The sequence below is a fragment of the Pantherophis guttatus genome, chromosome 1 (genome assembly GCF_059756535.1).
Source record: "Pantherophis guttatus breed Tessera chromosome 1, ASM5975653v1, whole genome shotgun sequence".
Classification (NCBI taxonomy): Eukaryota; Metazoa; Chordata; class Lepidosauria; order Squamata; family Colubridae; genus Pantherophis; species Pantherophis guttatus.
Genome location: NC_142063.1, coordinates 32795957 through 32818898, shown reverse-complemented (window position 1 = coordinate 32818898; position 22942 = coordinate 32795957). Strand labels below are relative to the sequence as shown.

The 22942-nt window shown below is 33.7% G+C and overlaps 1 protein-coding gene across 13 annotated transcripts; it reads left to right on the top strand.

The window, feature by feature from the left end:
- Positions 1-1528: 1528 nt before the first annotated feature.
- C1H14orf39 (chromosome 1 C14orf39 homolog) lies at positions 1529-22430 on the top strand. Of its 13 annotated transcripts, none has more exons than XM_060693265.2 (18): positions 1529-1587; positions 4899-4955; positions 5741-5797; positions 6254-6380; positions 7454-7543; positions 8348-8535; positions 10215-10257; positions 11400-11520; positions 11980-12092; positions 13465-13598; positions 16740-16831; positions 17361-17437; positions 17540-17601; positions 18710-18771; positions 19228-19376; positions 19492-19630; positions 21400-21457; positions 21753-22430. In XM_060693265.2, the coding sequence occupies exons 2-18, from the start codon at positions 4907-4909 to the stop codon at positions 21941-21943; spliced, it is 1752 nt and encodes a 583-aa protein (XP_060549248.2). In that variant the 5' UTR covers positions 1529-1587; positions 4899-4906; the 3' UTR covers positions 21944-22430. The 13 variants fall into 13 exon arrangements, with proteins under 13 accessions (XP_060549248.2, XP_087727553.1, XP_087727547.1 ...); XM_087871427.1 differs by lacking the exon at positions 1529-1587 and adding an exon at positions 1819-1874 and having other exon boundaries at positions 16740-16819; positions 21400-21451; XM_087871421.1 differs by lacking the exon at positions 1529-1587 and adding an exon at positions 1819-1874 and having other exon boundaries at positions 16740-16819.
- Positions 22431-22942: the final 512 nt, after the last annotated feature.

Genomic DNA, 22942 nt, shown 5'->3' with positions numbered 1-22942 from the left:
TGTATGCTGCTCCATTCCAACAGGACTGAGCAGCTTTCACTCCCTTTACAGTAATTGTATTAAAACAATAATAAAATAAAATAAAACATGTAACCAAAAACCCTGCAGGAAATGGCCATTTTGGTAATGGATCTATATTGCCTTTTCCATATGCAATGGTTTGGCATAAAATAATTTTCTAATCATGTATTATCGAAAATAATTTGCAATCTTTAGTTTTGGTCTTCTGCCTAAATACCTAATTGTATTTTACTAATATAAATAGAATGGGCTCCAATAGGGGAGCATTGCGGTGGAGGTGATTGATAGATTAAAAACAGATCCTCGTCCTCCCCTCCATCCTGCTCCCACACTCCCCATATTTTAATTGGGGTATTTGGATCTTCAAAGTATTTGATGTATATGCTTTAGCTCTTGCATAATTTTTAACTTTTTTTAAATTGTAAGCCACCCAGAATTACCCTGTGGTAAGATATGAGTCCAATAAATTTTATAAACAAACAAACAAACAAAATGTTTATAGGACTTATAGAACATAAAGGAAGCTCCTTATGTATTGGCTATCAATGAATTTCTTTGCTGAAATGCTGCACAAATTCTCCAGCAGATGGAGTATCTTGATTGCTTTTCTTTGAAAATTCTGCATTAGGGAAAATGCGTTGGGGAAGCAAGGCAATTCAGTCTGCTTTCATTGTTTCAAGTAGTGTTTTATTTACAAGGCTTTTAAGCTGCTACCTTGGTTCCTAAGTGGAAAACACTTGTGGACATTTTGCTAGTAACCAAAAGAAAAGCTATATTAATTTTGGGATTTGACAATTAGACATGTTTATGATTATAGAAACCTTGGGTATTACCAAATTTTAGATTAAAATATTATTTTTTTAATATATTTGTAACTATTGAAGAAAGTTGGAAGCGATTCTGTCTTTATTTCTGTTTGTTTTTCTTTATTTTTTTGCACTTTCCCTTCACCTATGTTTTCCTTTTTTAATAAATTTTTATTTATTTTTTATATTTTATCTTTTGTAGAAAATTAGTAGGGTACAGTATATATATATATTTAAAGGCTTTTAAGCCATTCCAACGAAAGCTGACTCTGAGTGAAGGATAATGCCCAACTTCATAGATTCAGATATAAAACAAACAATGAAATAAAGTGATAGAAATAATAATAGAACATATCCATAGCAAAAGAAAAAGAAGCAAACAAACAGAGAGGAATTTCATAATCAAAGGATCAAAAAATTAAAAAATATATATACCATTCTTCCCCAGAGAAAGTAGTTTTGACATCCCGATTGCTGGGATCTAATGGAACGTCCACATTTCAAAAGACTTTCTAAAAACTAGGAGGAAAGGAACCGGTATGATGTCCTGAGGCAAGCTAGTTCAGAGCAAATGACTACAAAACTACAAAACTACAAAAAGCAGCTCCTGAGAGAAGGAATTAGAATTAGAATAGAATGAGCTGGAAGGGACCTTGGAGGTCTTCTAGTCCAGCCACCTGCTCAAGCAGGAGAAGGAACTGGAGTATGACCACCTAACTCAAACTAATTAGGAATGCAGATGATATTGGGAAACAACAATGTAAGCCATATATAAGTCTAAGTGCTATTGCTATTCCGAAATCCACAGTAGATCCTTTGGTTTACCATGAGGGAAACTTTAGGAAATGTGAATAATAAATGCTCTAATTGGTTTTCTTGCCCTCAACCCAACTGCTTTTTCAAAAGGCTCCTCCCCCTTCCTTTCCTGTCAGAGCAGTTACTGAATCTTATTGGACAAAGTCAAAGGCCCAGCAGCCAATCACAGAACTGTTGCTACATGACCCCTGACTGCTCTCTTCAAAAGCTAAGAAGCCTTCAGGGATTGAAGTGAGGGAGAAAAATTGCTTCTGCTGCCCAAAATATATGGATTTATTTCTGATTGCAACCCTCAGTGTTTCCAATACTCCTTCCTTAAATACTTGCTTTCCCAACTACAGCTAAAACCCTGGGTGTGTGTGTGGGGGGGGAGAAAAGCAGTTGAGGGGTCTGGTTGAGGAAAATGGCAAATAAAAGCTTGCATTTGTGGAAGTGCGATGGTTGAAGCTATTTTAAAGCTGCAAAATTGCTTCTCACATCAGCTTTTTAAAATTCTGGCAGAACATTTATTTTTATTTATAAATAAAAATAGATTATTTACTTATAAATAATTTATTAAGGGGAGGGAAGTTTGTAGGATATTAGAACTGAAGTAAGAAAAAAATAGCTGCAGCACCATCTCCCCCTCAAATAATGTTTGAATAGACTAGTATGTATACAAATGCTTTCCTCTTTTCAATTCTCCATTAATTTACTTGGACAATTTAAAACAAAATTAGAGGAGAAATGAGACTAACCAGATCTCGAGTCATGTTGTTAAGGGGGAAAATATCAGGGAGCACCTTAAGCTCATGTATAAAAAAGTAAGATATGCAGACAAATAACAATCTATCTATCAGTAAAGAAACAGACCTTGGAGCACAGTCTTGTCTATACAAAAAATTACTATTAGTCAGAAAAATAATTACTATAATTTGCTACTGTGTCACAGTATGCAGAAATCAACAAGCACAGCTTTTAGTTTTTCTCAAGATGTGCAGATAAATCTAGTTGCTGATGCCTGTAGATCACATTATTGTCAAAAAAGCCGGTTCAAAATAAATCAGCTTAAAGGATGCTGAAACTTTTTCCCATAAGGAAAGACAGATGAGTTAAAACAAAGATGGCTAAGTGGATAGTGAAGAGATATGATAAAAGGAAGGGTACAATCCAGTTGGTTTGTGAACCCTTAAAAAAAATGTCCAGGAGGGCAACATTTCAGAGGATATTTGACATACAGACCCATGAATGGGGACTAAACACATCCAGGCAGTGGCAAAGGATGGGGCATCCTTTTGCTCGGCACTATGCTTAGAAGAGCAAAGGGCCAGAAAGGCAAAAGCACCTCATACTAGCCAGACATTAATAGATTAAGTGTGAAGTGGTATAGCAGAGGAGAGGTGACCCTGTTTGTGAGAAGAATTGTCATCCACAACTTGAGGCACTTGTCTTACTGCCCCACCTGCATGGAGGCTAAGAGTGATCAGTCTTGTAGGATTGTTAGAAGAAGATCTGGATTAGGAATATGGACAGAACAGAAAAAGGGTGTTATTTCCAACTGGGAATGATACTGTCTTTCTCAAAATGTAGTGCATAAAGAAAACTCAAAATGGTTTGCCTTGGCTTCTGAGTTCTGTCAGAACAAAACTTGTAAGGTTTCAAGTGTTCTATTCATAGGTAACACTAGATATTCAGGACCAGCTTCTCCTCCCTTATTTATCACTGAAGGCAGGAACAGGAATACTCAGTACGTCTCTTACTGTAGGTAATCCATAGTGAATGTTACCTACAGTACCATCAAAATTTTACAAAAATTTGGTAAAGTTATGCTTTGAAAATAAGATACGTCCATATTTGTTCAAGTTATCTATCATGACTTTTTAAAAAGATGTTTTTAAGTTTAGCCTGCTTTCCTATTTGTTTTTGCCTCCTTGACAGTTTTAACCAAATAAAACCAAGTGCATTATTCTTTTTTGATGTGTCTGCTTGCAGAAAGTACAACTGCTTCCTTCAAAAAATGGGGTCATTACTGATGACTCTTAATACCATAGAAAACATCTGTACATCAGGGAAGAAAATCATACACAGATTGTACTTACAAAGTTCAACAAGCCAACTAAATCCAACACAGTACTAGCTGTCTATTCATTTATACAATGTTAGTAACTTTAACAATACTTACATTTCAAGCAAACTAATCCAGGCAAATATACTTTTATATCACCTGCCAGTAAATTAAAGCACAGCAAAGCATTCATAGAAACCATGAATTATATCTTTCCATCAGCAAAGCTTTTTTAAACACAGCAATAATAAAGCATTCTTATTTATTAGATATGTTAAGGCTGTCCAATTCCCAAAAGATTCTGGGCATCTTACAATATTTGTAATACATTATTTGAAAACACAAGTCCTATAAAACAGCATTTCCAATATTTAAAAAAAAGACGTAACAGGGACTTCAGAGACATCTTACCCCAGGCCTGGTTATACTAACTGGCAACATGAATTGTTGTATTCTTCTATCATAAATTTAACCCCCTCTTGTGACATAGGCTAGGTGTTGTCTTTTTTAAAAAAAAACTCCTTTCAACTTAATATATCACATTTGATAGAAAACTCTGAGGCATGTAATTAGTTTGAAGTTAGGCACTTTGAAAAGTTGTTTGGAAGTTAAAATATTTGAAGACAAAAACATATTGAGCAACCAGGCATGAGACCACATCTCTTTAATTCAATTCAATTCAAATACTGAATATAGTTTATTATTTATTAATTTTACCTTTTGATTCACATCAAGGTGGGAAAAGACTTCACTCAGAGTATGATGGATATTTTTATAACTCAAAACATTTCACGCCTACATATCAGCTTACTTTCCCCTGGGTTCATCCAGATGTTGCTTATATCATAAATCTTCTATTATCTTCAGAAAATGATTTAATATATTGACAAAAAGTTGGGGTATCCTAGGTACTCCAAAATTTGTTAGCACTTTCCTCTTGGAAGTCTGGATCCTGCCTGTTACATCTAAATTTCAGCTTTCCAGCATCTGTATTTCTCTTTAATTCTTCTTTGCACCTTTCCCAGTTTTTTGTCAATTACCCCCTCATCTTATACTCATAAAAGTTTACATTGGGAATAATGACAATAACAATTATTAATGAAGTTTGAATATAGGAAGTAGAATAAATGAACAAACAATGAAAAAATATTATTTGAGTGATTCTCTGCAATTGTGAGTTCATAATTTTCTTTTTCTGCTTTTAAATTTAGATTGCAAAATGGCTGATACTCTCTTAAGCAATCTGGACAAGCTGCTGCTACAACTTGGTATGTTAGAAAGTTTCATCCTAAAAATAGTCATTAAAGAAATTCCTAACTTTTTATTCCAGGTTGTCAAAAATTTTGGATTATCTGAATTAATTGCACAGATGGCTCTTATATAAATCTCTTTATGAGAGGATGTGACATTACATAGAAATGTCTCTAGTTAGTCTCATTAAAGTGTTTCTTGGTATAGATAATGGTTTAAGAAATTACATATGGAGCGATGCTGTTTAGAGCAGAACAGAGTTACAACTAAAGCTCATTTAGATATTTGCAGATCAGATTTGTTAGCCCTGAACTCTTCTGTCATTGGAGATTCTCAGTCATCCAGGTCATGGTTATCCCGAATGTGCTTTTTTTCCAGAGGCAGCTGGATTTTCTGGTTTTTCTTTGAAGACGTTTCACTTCTCATCCAAGAAGCTTCTTCAGCTTCCTGGATGAGAAGCAAAACGTCTTCGAAGAAAAACCAGAAAGTCCAGCTGCCTCTTGAAAAAAAGCATCTTTGGGACAACCTGAACTCTTCTATTACTTCTTATTTTCATTTTGCTTTCCTATTCCCAGACACTGTAAACAAGAAAAATAATTGTAAACTGTAATAGTAAAAGTAACTTGGAGATGCAGAATTAGAGCTGGAATAAATAAGGAAAATTGCATACTATGGTTCAACTACTTAAATTCATGTAGAATGGCAATAAAAATTGACCAAACTATGATTGAAAATGCATATTTCTTTTTTACATTTAAATTTTGATTTATATCAAAACAAAACATGTATATATCTTCTTCAGTTTTTCAGCTTGAACAAGCATCTTACTCCAAGGAATATGAAACACAACAGATACAGTGTGAGTATATTTTATGAATATATAAAAAAGGATGTAATATTATAGTAAAAAAATCACAACATGGTTCAATTCAAGGATTTATTTTTACTTTTACTTTTGCAGATTGAGTATCATTTTGAAAATTTCACATTTATAAATAGTTCATATTTCATATTATGGAATATTTCATATTCTTACTACTTTTTCCATAGCAGCTTTATTTCTGCCTCCCAATATCTTGAATCTGGTATCACTTTAGTTATTTTCTCCCTTACAATTTTCTCCCTTACCCATCTGCATGTGATATCATAATACAAATATGAAACAGTAGAGATATTTTATCTTTTCACAAAATAAGCTTTGTCATTTTGGTGTCACTGTGGTTGGGAACAGACGGTTATGTCTATGCTATGCCATGAAGTGTTTCTTTCAATCTTAAATTCTTTATATACCAGACATACAAAAATTTATTTTCAGTATATACTGCAAACATTTTGGAGAAAAAAAGTGAAATCTGCCACCTACATGAAGAAATAAATAAAAGTGAGGAAGCAATTCTTAACTTATGCAGACAAAATAATACCAATAAAGAGAACTGTAACATGTAAGTATATTGTATATACTTATATTTATTATATAAACCATTTTTATACTTTTTACTTTATTCTTCTCTTCACTGGAAAAATTCTCAAAAACACTAAAAATCAATAATAAGAATTCTATAATAACACAGGGATGTCAAAATGATGCCATGTGATCAATGACATCATCACAAAATAATGCAATTATGCTATTATGTCACAGCATATGTTGCAAATAGGTAAGTCATGACATTTATGCAATGATGTCATATTTGTTGCACTCCTTAAAATTGCTTTCAGATTGTACCCAAAGGACCTGAAAATATGCAGAGTAATGTAACTCAAATCATCAAAGGGCTCGAACAATTTTCCTTTGAAGAATGTTTGCAATATTAGAGGCATAATCAGGACACAAGCAGTTAAAACTAAAAAGGGAAAATAGTAAACTGATAACATTTAACTTGTCATTCAAAGATGCACTAGAATATAGAATAAGAGAATTGGAAGGGACCTTGGAGGTCATCTAGTCCAACTCCATGCTTGAGCAGGAGACCCCATACTATTTCAGACAAATGTCTGCCCAGTCTCTTCTTAAAAGCCTCCAGCAATGGGGCACTCACAACTTCTGAAGGCAAGGCATTCCACTGGTTAATTGTTCTCACCGTTAAGAAATTTCTCCTTAGTTCCAGTTTGCTTCTCTCTTTGATTAGTTTCCATCTATTGTTTCTTATCTTGCCTTCTGGTACTTTGGAAAATAGGTTATCCCCTTCTTCTTTGTGGCAGCCCCTTAAAAATTTGGAACACTGCTAGTCTCCCCTAGTCTTTCGTTTCACTAGACTAGACATACCCAATTCCTGCAACTATTCTTCATATATTTTAGCCTCCATCCACTAATCATCCTTGTTGTTCTTCTCTACACTGGTTCCAGAATCTCACCATCTTTTTTATATTGCGGTGACCAAGTGTAAAAAAGATGTTGAGACACTGGAAAGCATTCAGACAGAATTATATTATAGCTTTGTTACTTTGGACAATTCTTAAATTATGCTGACTCAACAAATATATAATTGTTATTATTTTAAACTTACTGATCTAGCTGGAAACCAACATATGTTATTTTGAAAAAACATGAAGACTATTTACAGAAAGAACTTCAGAATTATCAAGAAGCAACAGAAAAAGACAAGTATGCAAAGACATATGAACATTTCATACTATGACTTATACATATGAATGTATTATGTTCATTAACCAGAATAGTATAGAGTTTTGAAATCAAATTACAAAATTCAGATGGAAACATATTTTTATTAAATTAAGAGAAATAACATTAATTAAATATATGTACAATACTACAGTGCTGGAAGACTGAATATGTAAGACTGAACCAATGAAAGACAGAATTAAAATATTATTTTAAGGGGGGAAAGGAATTTAAAACCCACATTATGGAAAAAGAACATTGAAATTATAGACTTACATCTTTTGGCAATAGGAATACAGTCTTTTGGCAGACTGTATTCATGATGCATAATCTGCCTTTTAGGAATATGAGAGCTGAAGAGCAATGTCCAGATATTTAAGCATTTCAACTTGATCTATTTTATATCCAGTTTGCCAGCCATATTTTGTTAAATGCTTAGAGATGGTTAAATTACGAATAATTTGATGAAATACTGATAATTTTATTAATTCTATTCATTACTAAATAAAAGTAAAAGCAGTTGAGAACAATATAAAGTATATTTTCATGGGCAGTTGCAATTACGATGTCACATATGGTTAATAGTGATAATATATATTAATATATATTAATATATATTAATAAATACAAATTGTCAGAAATATTCACAGTTAATTAAATAATAGCATATGGTGTTAATATTTTTGGAAAACATCAGTTGAATAGAGTATATATTGTAAAATGTGATAATCTTTTGAAAATATAATTATTCACTAGTGAAAAATGACTATTTTCTTGTTTTAAAAGAAAAATGTACCAGGATTATATGAATCAATATCAAGAAGTTTTCAGGCAGCACCAAGCAAAATATTTAGAAACTACAATTGCTCAAGAATATTATCATGAAAAAAAAGAATGTGAAGAAATTCAAGATCGAGTTCAACAACATTCCAAATTATTTAAGCAGAAAGAAGCTGAATTGATAGATCTTCACAGTAAAATATGCTTTTAATAATTTTAATTTCATTTATGCAGAGTCTTTAGACTATGAGTTAAAATAAATGTAAAAGTTAAATTATTGTTTCAGAATATTTTCCCTTTATGGGCGTATTCAAAATGGCATTTTCCCCTGAAATTAAAAGCTATTGATAAAGATTGCATTATCCTGAAATCTGTCATGTTGTGCTTGATGTGTTCGCTTTTTTAAAAAAAATACTGTACTTCTTATTTGGATTAATACTGTATTTCATACCTGGATTATATATTTTATTTCTATATATTCAGTTCATAAACATTTTCTTCTAGAACTGCTAATTTGGGTTGCTAATGTTTTTTAATATTTTTTCCAAAATATTATGAGGTTTGTAAGTATGTATAAATGTATCTATGCACATCTCCCAAAACTAACATGCCAAAAAAAGGAAAGAGGATATCTATAAACTGGACAAGATTGATATGAAGTAGAATTGTTCTGAGACCATAAAATCTAGGTTTAATTTCTGTTGAAAGGAATTAGCAAAATTCATATACTGAATGTGTTCAAAGAAAAGATTATCTTAATAAAGAGAAGATGGGACAACAGTGTTTGAAAAGATGTATACTCGAATATCATGAATATTGTGTTGCTATCATGACACAAATTCATAGAAAGTAGATTGGTGAAGGTAACATTCTGAATCAGGGGTGAAATGCTCCCGGTTTGGACCAGATCGCCCATCGGTAGCGATGGAGGCGGGTGGTTCAGAGAACCGGTAGCAAAAATCCCTGCCCCCCCCACATGCCCAGCTGAGCTGCGCTATCATCAGCGGCTTTTTTTTTTTAATTTTTAAAAGCATTTTTTCTACAACCTCTTTAGCCGAAAAAATGCTTTTAAAAGTAAAAAAAAAAGCCTCTGATGATCACGCAGCTCAGCTCGGATCGTCAGAGGCTTTTAAAAGTATTTTTTCTACAACCTCTTTGGTTGAAGAGGTTGTAGAAAAAATGCTTTTAAAAGCCTCTGACGATCCCAGCTGAATTGCCTGATCGTCAGAGGCTTTTTTTCTTTTAAAAGCCTCTGCCGATCAGGCAACTCAGCTGGGATCGTCAGAGGCTTTTTTTCTTTTAAAAGCCTCTGCCGATCAGGCAACTCAGCTGGGATCGTCAGAGGCTTTTAAAATCATTTTTAAACAACCTCTTCGGCCGAAGAGATTGTAAAAAAATTCTTTTAAAAGGTTCTGACGATCCGAGCTGAGTTGCCTAATCGTCAGAGCCTTTTAAAAGCATTTTTACAACCTCTTCAACCAAAGAGGTTGTAGAAAAAATGGTTTTAAAAGTTTTTTTTTAAAAAGTTGGCCATGCCCACCCAGTCACATTACCACCGCCACCCCAAAGCCATGCCCACAGAAGCGGTAGTAACAACTTTTAGATTTCACCACTGGTTCTGAATGATTTGTAGTATATTAGGAAGGAATTGTGGCTCCTGATAGCGATAGCAATAGCAATAACAAACCTCACCCACTCATTAAAACTGCTATGTGAGCAATATCATAAACAGGTGTATTAACTAATGCTATTACTATTAATAATAACAACTGTTTCTACTACAACAATAGAATCAAACCACTGTTTTTCTTCTTTGCTGTTTAATAAGATGCAGAACAGTTAAGATATTAATTGATTACCACTTTTTTTCCAGGACCTGGTCCTTTCCAATCACTTTCTTCATGGGCAACTCATATGTATCCATTCAACTCTCTCCCCCCCCCCATTGATTCTATCATGATAGTTGCAAGCTGTTACATCAATTGAAAAGCACATGTAGCAATAATGTATTTTGCCATTTAAGAAGCTAACTAAATTAGAATGACGAGAAGGAATTATGGACAATGTTCATATATTCAGGATATGTAATTGTAATCAAGATACCATATAGGGAAATAGGAAACTAGTTTAAATTTGGTTTAAAATGACTCTACTTAGTTAAATAAACGGCTATCACAATAATTAGTTATATATTATTTTTAGAACTACTAAATGTAAATTGTTATCCTTCCATACATCATATTGCATCTTAAATTTTGAGGGTAGAATTTAAGGCAAATTTGGCTACCTCTTAGTGTCTATGTCTAAAAATGGATTTACGGTATACCCTCTCTTCTTTATCTCTCCCCCTAGATATGTGTCTAGTTTTGTTTCAATAGCTCTCCCAGTCCAGTGAACCAATTTGGAGATTTGAGGAGGGATTACACAAAAGTAGAAAAATTTGCTTTATTCCTGGCTACCATTCTATCAATATAATACCAGTGTAAATTCATTCAATACATTAATGCAATTTTCTTTCATGTTTTATTTGAAATGGAATTAACATTCACGTCAACATCATTACCCTGGTCCCAGATTTATAGAAGCTAGCAGAGCTTCATTTTTTCAGATGTTTTATGCAATGTTTTCTAAACTTTTGATCATTTAATATACAAATTATACCATGGCCACCAGACTGCACTGTAGCCTAATTCTCAATTTAATTTGAAATACTAGGACCAATTCTTAGAAGTCAACTTCACATAATTAAAATGCTATATGAAATTAACATGATATGTTTCATGTTAGTTACAGGTTAGCAATTTTTAAATATAGATTCGAATCTTATATTGTATACTTTTGGGAGGCTAATAACAAATGATTCATCAACATGTTAATCACAAACTGGGTAAATTTGGATGGAGAATAAAATTATTCAAATTATGGAGAATCAATTCATCGATTTCAGATATTTAAATGAAAATGAGCTCTTCATAACTATGAGCAGAATTGTGTTCCCTTTTACCTTTTTATTTGAAAGTTAAATTGTGTGATCAATTGATTCCTTAACATATGAAAGTGCTTCTCTGTGGCAGAACACAAAGGAAACTCTTATTCATGCAGCAATTCTCAAACAGCAATCATCAGAACTTGTCAAAACTGCAAAAGAGCTAGAAAAGAAAATGAATTACTTCAAAGAGGTAAGTGCTTATGGTGCAGTCTAGGTGAACATGTTACTGCATCAAATCACATGGAAAAGTATTATTAGAGATTGGAGTGTATGAAGTATTTCTGAAAGTGGGAATCTAACCTAAGCAGTGATTAATGAATAACTATATTTATAACTATAACAGAAAGGAAATTTATTTATAAGAAATACATTATAGGGATAAGTGAAGTCTAACACCTAGTTAAATACATTCTGCCAGGAGAAAAGTCAAAGACTATATGGTTTGTGCATGTATGCATGAAAAGTTAGACAGAAATAAGTGACTTCAGATTAGCTGGGTGACTCAACCCACAGGGTTGTTTTTTGAGGAAAATAGGAGGAGGAAGATTAGGTATGTTCGCTATCTTAAGTTATTTGTAAACATAATAAAGATGGGATAAAAATACACAAATAAAATATTTGCACAAAATAAATGAATTTTGTCTTTTAGCATCTAGACAATGTTACAGAAGATCAAAAGCATACTGAACAGATGGAAGAGGATTCTAATGTGATAGAAGAAAAAGCAAAAAATCAAGAAAGAAAGAAGGGCTTTGATGAAAGGTGGCATTTTAAAATCAAATATATCACAGTAAAACATGAGTTATAAAGAGGTTACTGAATGCTGAAATCTTTCTTGTCCAGAAGCTTTCCCCCTTACAAATTCAAAGAGTATTACAAATTGTATCTGCTTTACTTACTATTTTACAGAGAGATTTCTGTTCTAACAGATTTAAATACAGATTTTCAATATAATATTTACATGTAAATTGGCTAGTGCAGAAAGGTTTATACTATACTTTTCTAATGTGAAGGTTCCTTTGCAGTGATTACCTTAGAATTGAAATGGAATCATCTTATATTGCCTAAAAATATAAAAGGGCAATTGTGTGATCCTGGTAAAATGTGTGACTTTTCTAAATTGGTGTTGGCTTCTAGATCAAATCAGTTTGGGGGAAATAAAGAATGATTCTTTACACAGTCTAAGTAACTATAGAACCTCTCTAGACAAGAAAATACCTCAACTTAAAAAGCAAATCCAGCTCCTAGATAACATGAATTCACTCTAGGAACCAAAATTAAGTAACATAAAGTAAAGGTAAAGGTTCCCTCGCACATATGTGCTAGTCGTTCCCGACTCTAGGGGGCAGTGCTCATCTCCGTTTCAAAGCCAAAGAACCAGTGCTGTCCGAAGACATAACATACGAACCCTCAAAGAATCAATGTGGTTTTCCATGTTTTCTCCAATAGTCAAAGGACATTTCCACACTAGTATTTTATATAGTATCTCTAATTTATATTTTATGTTCCCTCTTCTGTTCCCACTTTAAATCACTGGAAAAAGAAGATAATACTTAAAGAAAGACTGATAAAAGAAAACAAATAATCCTTCAAAAAATAGCATCTTAATATTATTTAGCTGTAAAACATTACGTTTATGTATAATTTTGCTTTTTCATTGAACAAAAAAAATACTGAGAGGAAAAACTAAAAAAACCCCCAACAAATTAAAGCTAAAAAGAACAACAAGCCAAAAATAAAACCAAAAGAAATGTGAAGACAGAACAAAAGTTGTGGTACATTGTTTACCTTTTATTTATCTATGAGTCAAATTTAGAAACTGCCCATCTGCCTCACAAAGATATTAATGCTAAATTAAAACTAATTATATTCTACAATAATGTACTTGTTTTCAAAAAGAAAAGTTTATGTTAACTGTTTTAGTCAAAGGTAGGTCAATAATTTTGTAACAATTTGGTATTTTCCCATGCTTTTCATATTTCTATTAAGCAAGTTGCTCAATAGACATTATCCAGTGAGGACATTAGATAAGATTTTGCATTTTTGTATATCCTTATCATTTATTTCAAAGTAAACTAAAATATGGCATTCAGGCATTCTATGTTTCTTTCATTGATTTAAAATTTTCTTTCAGCTTGTTCAAAGAGAGTCAACATTTATTGAACAAGAAAGAACAAACGTATAAACCATTTAATCTATCTAGCATTTTTCAGAAATTAGTTCAAAGTGTGCCAACTGTGAAACCACTATTTCAGATCACAGACAGAGGTAACAAAATATTAAGAAATTTAGCTGTGAGATTTTGAGGTGAATGAAAATAAATGTGCTACTGATGTTCATAATCAGATGTACTTCAGTTCATAATCTGTATATGAATACTCAGCTGTCTACAAATAGAGTTTTATAGAAAAGAATTGTGCTAAGTATAGTTGGGGAAACTATCTTAAAATAGTATCAAATATGAAAAAAAATTATAGAAGGAAACAAAACTTTTTGCCAAAAAAGCATTGATACAGTATTATCAGTACTGGACTTGCAGTATATTCCTATTGATTTCTAACAGCAGCATCAGAACAAGAAACAGTACAGGTAGTCCTTGATTTACTACTACAGTTGAGCTCAAAATTTCCATTGCTAAGCAAGGCAGTTGTATAGTGAGTTTTGTCCCATTTTTTGACCTTTTTACCAGTTGTTAAATGAATCACTGCAGTTGTAAGTGAATCATGCAGTCATTAAGTGAAATCTGGTTTCCCCCATTGTCTTGGCTTGTCAGAAGCCAGATGGGAAGGTTTCAAGGCTTCCTCAGTTGTACCGAGACAGTGCAACTGTCATAAATACATGCCAGTTGCCAAGTGCCCAAATTTTGAACACATGATCATGAGGATGCTGCAATGATCATAAGTGTGTAAGTCAAGGACTACTTTTGCAGTCTCTGGGGCTCTGGAAAGTAAATGCATACATACAAACATAGATAGAATGCTGGATATTCCATCTATGGATAGTGCTGGATATTATTGCTATATGTATACCGTTTTCCCCACAGCATATATACAACCTGTGATATGACTTACCTGTGTCTTTAAATATTTATGTATACATCTGAATATTATAGAATATATTAAGGTATTTCCCTGCATAATTTGATATTTTTGTTGCAGGAAGTACAGGTGTTACTATATCAGTCGTATTGGAACTAGTTAGTGAAATACAACTGACTTGATTCTGTTTTCTATGGTGATGTGCCATCTTTCCCCTTCAAGGGAGAGTGACAAAGCCTTGCTCTGAGCATATAGAGCTCTATTTTGCCCAATTTCTCCTCTTACAAGAAATAAATGTCAAATCCTTTGTGGGCACACCTTTCCAAGAGCCTAGCATAGGTTTTTAAGCTAGATCTGTCATCACCATCTCAAACTGAACATGGACAAGATTGTTATACTTCCAAAATCCAAATTGACACAGAACGTTTCTTAAAATATTTTATCAGGATAGCCATCAACATTTGTAATTTTTATTTGATGAATATTCATAGAATCCATCCGTTCTTCATGGCTGAGATTGCATAGCTGCTGGTTCATGCCCTGATTTCTCTCATCTGAATAATTCTAGTAGAATCCTGGCCAGATTATGTCCATATTGTTCTGTTATTCTGGGCCTCATTAAACTACCCTTAGTGCCCTCTTTTTCTAGTACCTGTATTAGCTGGATGTTTGCAGAAGGTCAGCACAAATTTGTATCAGCACAAAAATTGTAATCCCTATAGCTCAGTGGTCCCCAACCTTTTTATCGCCGTGGCCCGCTGAGCGCGCGCAGGGGTGGGGGCACGGCCCAGGAGCTTTTGCGCACGGCCCATTGCGCACGGCCCAGGAGCCTTTGCGCTGCAGCGTTCATGTCCCCCGGCCGCTGCGCGGCCCGGTGCCAGGTACTCCACGGCCCGGCACCGGTCCGCGGACCAGGGGTTGGGGACCACTGCTATAGCTGATTCATTGGCTGACAAACTGTACACAATGAGTAGTCCTTAATGGTACTACATCTACATGGAGGGAAGTAAGCAGTGGGGTACCACAATGGGGTTCCATCTTATACCCAGTACTCTTCAATATCTTCATAAATGACTTAGATGATGGAATAGAAGAGGATCTCATCAAATTTTCTGATGATACTAAGCTGGCAGGAATAGCCAAAAACCCAGAAGACAAGCGCACGATCCAAAAAGATCTTGACAGACTTAAACAATGGGCCCTATCCAACAAAATGAAATTTAATGTGGAGAAAGGCAACGTTTTACAGCTGGGCAGGAAAAACCAAAGGTTCGAGTACAGATTAGATGAAACCTGGCTCAAAAATAGTAACTGTGAGAGGAACTTTGTAGTCCTAGTGGATGATCACTTAAAATTGAGTCAGCAGTGTGCGACAGCAGCCAAAAAAGCTAATACAATCCATGGCATAGAATCAAAATCACATGAAGTATTAGCCCCACTTTGTAAAGCCTTAGAAAGACCACACTTGGAATAGTGCATCCAGTTTTGGTCACCACATTACAAAAAATGTGGAGTGGTCGGTAAAGGTGCAAAAAGAGCAACTAATATGATTAAGGCCTGGAGGCTAAAACATGAAGAATGGTTGCAGGATTTGGGTTTGGCTAGTCTAGAGAAAAGAAGGACTGGGGGGATATGACAGCAATATTCCAGTACTTGAGAGGCTACTACAAAAAGGAGGGGGTCAATTTATTTTCCAAAGCACCAAAGGGCAGGGCAAGAAACAATGGATGGAAACTAATCAAGGAGAGAATTAAGGAGAAACTTCCTAACAGTGAGGACAACTAACCAGTGGAACAGCTTGCCTTCAGAAGTTGTGAGTGCTTCATCGCTGGAGGTTTTTAAGAAGAGACTGGACAGTCACTTGTCTGAAATGGTATAGGGTCTCCTGCTTGAGCAGGGGACTGAACTAGAAGACCTCCAAGGTCCCTTCCAGCTCTATTCTGATTGATTGATTGATTGATGTCTTACTGCTCAAGCCTCTGCCTTGAGTCATTGCAGACACCTTCTCTCCTAACATGTTAACAGGTTTGTTTGAACCATGTTGGAGATGGTTCCCAACAATAAGGGGGAAACACTGTGTTAACATTGTTTCACCGCCCTGAGTCCAGTAGGAGAAGGGCGGTATAAAAATCTAATAAAATAAAAATAAATAAATAATAATAATAATAAAAAGGCAAAATATGCCCAAAAAAGGTATTGCCAGGACAATTTTGTGTTATGGTGGGTGCAAATAGCGAAAACCCTTATTCAAATATCTTTTTTATTATAAGATGATTACAACTATATGATTACCCTTTTGATGTCATTTTTATATTATTCCTATGTGAGAATCAGCTGAATAATATAGAACTCATAATCTTATATAATACAGGTGCAGAAAAGGAAGAGGATCTGGCAGGACATTCAACAGTGACTAGTATGTATTTCAACCATATGGAAAATGAAAATCAGGTATGCAATCAGGTATGCAAACAAAAAGCAGAATGAATAATATGCATCCATTAGTTCAGCACAATAAAATGTATTTTAAAATAATGTGGTGCATCTAAAGATAATTTTGCAAAAATAATTCTGTTTTCATTCTACTGGGATTCTTTTTGTCTAAGTCAACACAAGGTCAGTATGGGCAGATCTATCTACTGTATGAAATCCTTTAGATTTAATGCATTTTGTTTTCTTTTAAGTACAGTACAGTGTAGTACACAAATTCAAAGGAAAAACAGGAAACTTACTTAAAAGATATGTTGGGTCCAAGTATCCAATGTTCAATTCTTTAAGACATGCTAAAAATAAAATAAATAAAAACAAACAATTAAAAATACAGGGATTTCATTATAACAGTTTTCCTTCCAACAAAAAGGATAAGGAATGTAGTAGCAGGGAGGAATAAGAGTCACTTGAGTATTATTTTTAGTGCTGTAGGAGAATAAATGGGTCTTCTATTAGAATTTTATACTCCTCTTAATTTGAAATACATGTTGTTTTGTTTTAGAAATGTGATAATTCAGAAACCAATATTGTAGAAACAGATTCATCTATAACAAATGATCCCAAGGAAATATCAAATAGGTAATTTTTCAATCAATCTATCTTCATTAATAATATATAGTTTATGAAAATATATAATTCTGCTTAGCTTATGTAAATTAATTATTTTCTGAATTGTTTCAGATTATTAGCTAATCAGAAGAACACACTTACTAAACAGTGCTTTAACATTGAAAATACAAAAGGTAAAAATTTACTAAAATATACATTATATATAATGCCATTTACTATTAGCTATTTGATAACTTAGGTTTTATCAGAAAAGAGACGCAAATAGTTTTCTCTCCATATTATTTAAGAAGATTGGGATACTCATTATAGCTGATTTGAATATAAGTGATTTCATATAAATATTACTAAATAATATTTGATTAAGTGGACCAGTTAAAATCATATTTATACATTTGTATTACTGTTTTTATCCCCAGTTATTTAACCTTAATACAGCATTAATGCAGATTTTTTTTAAAAAGTATATAAAATGTGTTTCAAAATACAAAAGCAGAACAGTGAATCATTTAAAAAATGCACAATATGAATGATCAGTAAAATTATGAATAACATTAAAATATATATGAGCATTTACTAGAGTAATATCTAGATTGTTTAGAGCAGATATCTAGATTGTTTAGCTATTAGGTAATATACTTAGGTGACATACTTAGGGATCACCCTTCATTTTATCCCCTCAACAACCTTTCATGAGAGATTGGGTTGAGAGATTGACTGGCACAGAGTTACCCACTGAATGCCATGATAAAATGAGCCTGAATCATATTGGCTACAGTCCAGCACCTTTACCATTATACTGCATTGGTGAGTTATAGCACTGCACATATTGGAGTGAGGCAAGAAATGAATTAAGTATGAATGGCTTCTTTGGGTAAAGTGGGGTCTTCTTTTTTTCCTTCTCAATTGACCCTACAATGCTTGGTTCTTCACCTTGTTATACCCTACATCAGATCTCCAAGATCTTAAGCTGGCCATTGGAGTATTTTGCCTCTCACCCTCTCAGTTCATACATTCATTTTTTATTGTCTGTTTGAGAAACTCCTTCTAGGTGCTGAATTTCCCATGGGTCCACAATTTCAGGGAAATAAATCAAGTGATGGATTGTTGTTTGATATTCTGCTCCCTGTATCTTACAATTTTTCTGACATTGATGTTAAAAGCTGATATACAGCTACATGACTGGAATATAGCAGCATATGTTGCTCTTCTTCAATAATGTACCAGTATAATTACCAATGCTACACCATCTTGATTTTTATAAAATATAATTTTCTGTGGTAGGAAAAAAGGCTGACTACAAACAAAAGGAAAAAAAATCAATGGATTCTGCAGTTATATCTCAAGTTAGTTTAACTTTTTGTTACATTGTTCTATTAAATGATTTTCAATAATGCTGAAAACCAGATACATGCTGATGTTAATTGATTTGATGTTTGCTGCTTTAAATTCCTTGCATTGTACTTTTTTGGAAATCAGTTGGTTGAGAAAACGATCTTCATGTAACATACCTGCACAGAAGACTAACAGCTTCAAATCTATGTAGAGTTCTCTCTGAAGAAACACTTCAGTTCTTATTCCATCATTTATGTACTGATTTTGCAAATTTGGATATGCTTTGGATGGTGAGATGGGCAGCATATAAATTAAATAAATACATTTATAAAATAAATAAATTTATATCTTTCAACTTTCATATTATTGTTCCAAAAAGTGATAGTTGAAAATTTTAAAAAGCCCTGAATATATTTGTGGTAGTTGTGGTTTCTTCAAATATGATATAGCAGCATTTTCTTAAACAGGATAGGCAGACAGAAATTTCTACTAAACCTGAATATTATTCTTCAACAAGAGATGCAGATGCGGTATCAACTCCAGGGTTAATAACTCCAGAGCCTAACGTACTTCCAAAAACCCCTGACTCTGTTGAGATGAGAACTCCATTTGAACTGTAAGCATTGTTAATTCAAAGTTTATTACTGCATCAAATTTTGCCTTTCTTCAGGATCTTTCTGATTTTTAACTTCCACTTAATATTCATATCTTCTTCTTTTTCATTGTACTAGATTTCCACCAGAAAATGAAGGATTGTTGGCCAAGTCACCTGCTTTTTCTTTTCTTGCTGGGTTTACCTCAAAGTCACAGTCACCTGGATTTAATTTTTTTGATTTTTCTGCATTTGGAACTGAGAGTTCATTAGATCAGGTATATTTTAGGGTGATTAATCTATTCACCAGGGAAATCTGGTGTTTTTGTTAAAGTTTTAGACTAGAATTGACAAGATTCAGATTGAAATCCTAACTTCTTGTATAACAGAGGGAAGAATAATCATGATCAGTATCTAGAATTATGTGGAAGAAAGCCAATAAAGAGGTGTCAAAGCAGAGATGTCAAACTTGCGGTGTCACTGCGGCATCATGGGACATATCGGGACTTTTTCCCCCTTTGTTAAATGGGTGTGGGCATGGCCAGCGCGTGACGCATCCTGCCTGTGGGCTGCGAGTTTGACAGCCCTGTGCTAAAGCCAAGGAACAGAGAGCAAAAGGCCTGGTTAATGCATACAGACCATTGCTCTTTGCAATTGCTGTTCCCTCCTGCCACAGGTTAGGTCACCATTTCACAATGCTCCTTACTGGGTGGTACATTATCATTGTTATATTTGATTATATATGCAAGTTAGCAGTGGTGGGTTGCTACCGGTTCTCCCCGGTTCGGGAGAGCCGGTAGCGGAAATCTTGATGTGAGAGCAAACTGGTTCGGTCCAAGCGTCAGCTGGGCCCTCCTGCCTGCCCCCGCACTATACCTACCTTTATTCCTTCATTTTTAGCCCAGCTGTAAGGCACAGCAGAGCGGATTGCCATGCCTCAGCTATATTATAATTTAATGCGTGAAGTGCAAGTTTGGCGATCGCGCATAAAGTGCGTGCACGAAGTGAACCGGTGGTAACACCGGTTAGAACCCACCACTGCAAATTAGCATTACTGTTTATGCTATGCTTATGTCCTTCATTTGACTTTATTTATATCCTGTTATTCTGTTCTGTTCAATGTGCAGTTGCAAGGATTCAACTCACTTTGTTGAGAAATTCAATAAACTCAGTTCTGATGATAGATTGATTGGTTTTGATGTGGTCTCATTCTTCACCAAAGATCAAGGAGAACACATCAAAACTAATCGATTTATCAGCAGAATTCAAGAAGACATTGCTATATGTTAAGAGAGTATTTCCTGAAGATACCACAAAAATCTTCCATCATTGCCTCACATCCAGCTACATACAAGATAACAATGAATTTTATGAGCAAAATGAGGGAATAGTCATGGGGAAACAACCTGGCTCTGGTAATTGAGTGCCACTTTTGTGATCTGGAGTCCTGGTAAAGAAGTCAAAAATCCCTAAAACATCTGAATAGCCTCCTTGAGAGTGCGCTATTGGTTGATCTGAAAGATCAGGTGAGGGACAGATTGTCATGGAGAAAGTCTATATATGTCCTTATTAAGAGTCAACAGTAATTTGATGGAACATAAGCAAGCAAGCAAGCAAGCAAGCAAGCAATAGTTTAGGAAAAATATAAGAAACAAGGGATAGGATAGAAATGTAAATAATTATTCCTGGTGCATAGAACATCCTTAGAAAGAAATTAGAGAATGGGACCACTAATTAAGCTGAATAATTCAGGTCAGACAAAATAACCCCGCATAATTAACTATGGATTTGCTTCCACAAGCTGTGCTGATCGTCTTTAATTTGTTAGAGAGGTATTAAACACATTTAAAAACGATAAGTTCTGTTACAGAGATTCATGACTCACACCCCCACCCCCATGAATAAAGCTAATGAGTTCTTCTTTGATATTATTGGGAGTGCCAGTGGCCAGTTTAGCACTGACTATGCTCTTATCTCATTTATTATTCTATTTGCCCATACATATACCTAATGTGCCATTTTCTAATGAATTCACTTGGTGTTTTAGTCAGGTGAAAGCTGCTCTGCTGGAAATATAAATCCAATTTCTCCACACAAAGGTATTGGTAAGTTTTCATGGTAGAAATATGTTGTGACTAGCTGTTGTTTATTCATAAATTACTGAAAAGCATTTATATTGAGAGCCAGACTATGACTTTACCTTTTAAAGAAAAATATTTTAAAAAGAGCTCCATCTAGGAGCCAATGCCATCTCCCCCATTTTATAATATTTCTGGACAGTCCAACGTTATTATTAACAATGGAGTTCTTTTTTGTTTTTTATTTTAATAATAATCAATATTCATATGTTATTGATATATACTGTATCAAATGTTAATTCAGAGTATTATTCTGTTCAAGGAGATTTCTTTGGGAAAATGGATAATGAAGACTCATTTACATTTGCATTTCCAACACTTCCTTCTGCTCAGGTTTTTCAAGATGGGAAAGAAGACTTTAATTTTCCCTTTGCTTTTGGATCATCTGAGCAATCCACTCTAAAAGGTTTTCAATCTGCCTCAGAAAACAGAAAGTCATTTTCACTTTTCTGAATTTATCCTTAGCTGTGTTGTAATATTCTACATAAAACAAGAAAAAATGATAGAAAAAAAAGAATGTAAATATTTTTATCCATGGTGACATGTGTTCATTAGATTCTTTCTCAGTTTTTAAATAGCTCTTCGTTAAAAGTTAATTTGTTTAAGTGTGTAATGCATTTAATTGTGAGGCATACAGTGTAAGCTTCTAAACCTAAATTTGCACACTAGCCTTTTCAATAGGTTGTTGATGTTGACAAAAGAATGAACTGTTTGTTTCTGTAATGACACCAGAAATATTAAAGCAGTTTTGGTAAAGTTTTTATAGTTAATAATGGCAAAATTGTTTCTCTTTGTTCTGCTGAATATATGAGATTATATTGTCACATTGTTATATATTTTACATATAAGCAAAATATTGTTTTTAACATTTAAGAACATGAATTCTTAGAAATTGTTATAGTATAAAACAATTTAAATTGAAATAAAGTTTACATCACCATATTAAAACTTCACATTTTTTTCACATCTGGAAAGAAAGGACATTAAAATCACTTCTATGAACTGGTCTATTTTCAAGACAACAAAATATGATCCAATTAGCCAATAGATTACGGGACAAAGAAATCAACATATCTCTTTAATATTGCATTTATTTTAATTAGCTTATCTTTCAATCAAAGTTGTTAGAAGGAGGCAAAACAAATCACAAAATATGTATTGGAATATTGCAATACAAACTCTGCCCTTTATGCATTGGCATTTAATTTTACAATGCTAGTGAAAATGGGTGATGTGAAAATGAGTTGTGCTTAAATACCATAACTACATTTTAGGATTTTGGGGTCATTGTGATTAGGAATGAATAGAATAGAATAGAATAGAATAGAATAGAATAGAATAGAATAGAATAGAATAGAATAGTTTATTGGCCAAGTGTGATTGGACACACAAGGAATTTGTTTCCGGTGTGTAAGCTCTCAATGTACATACAACAATAGTGATAAATAACAA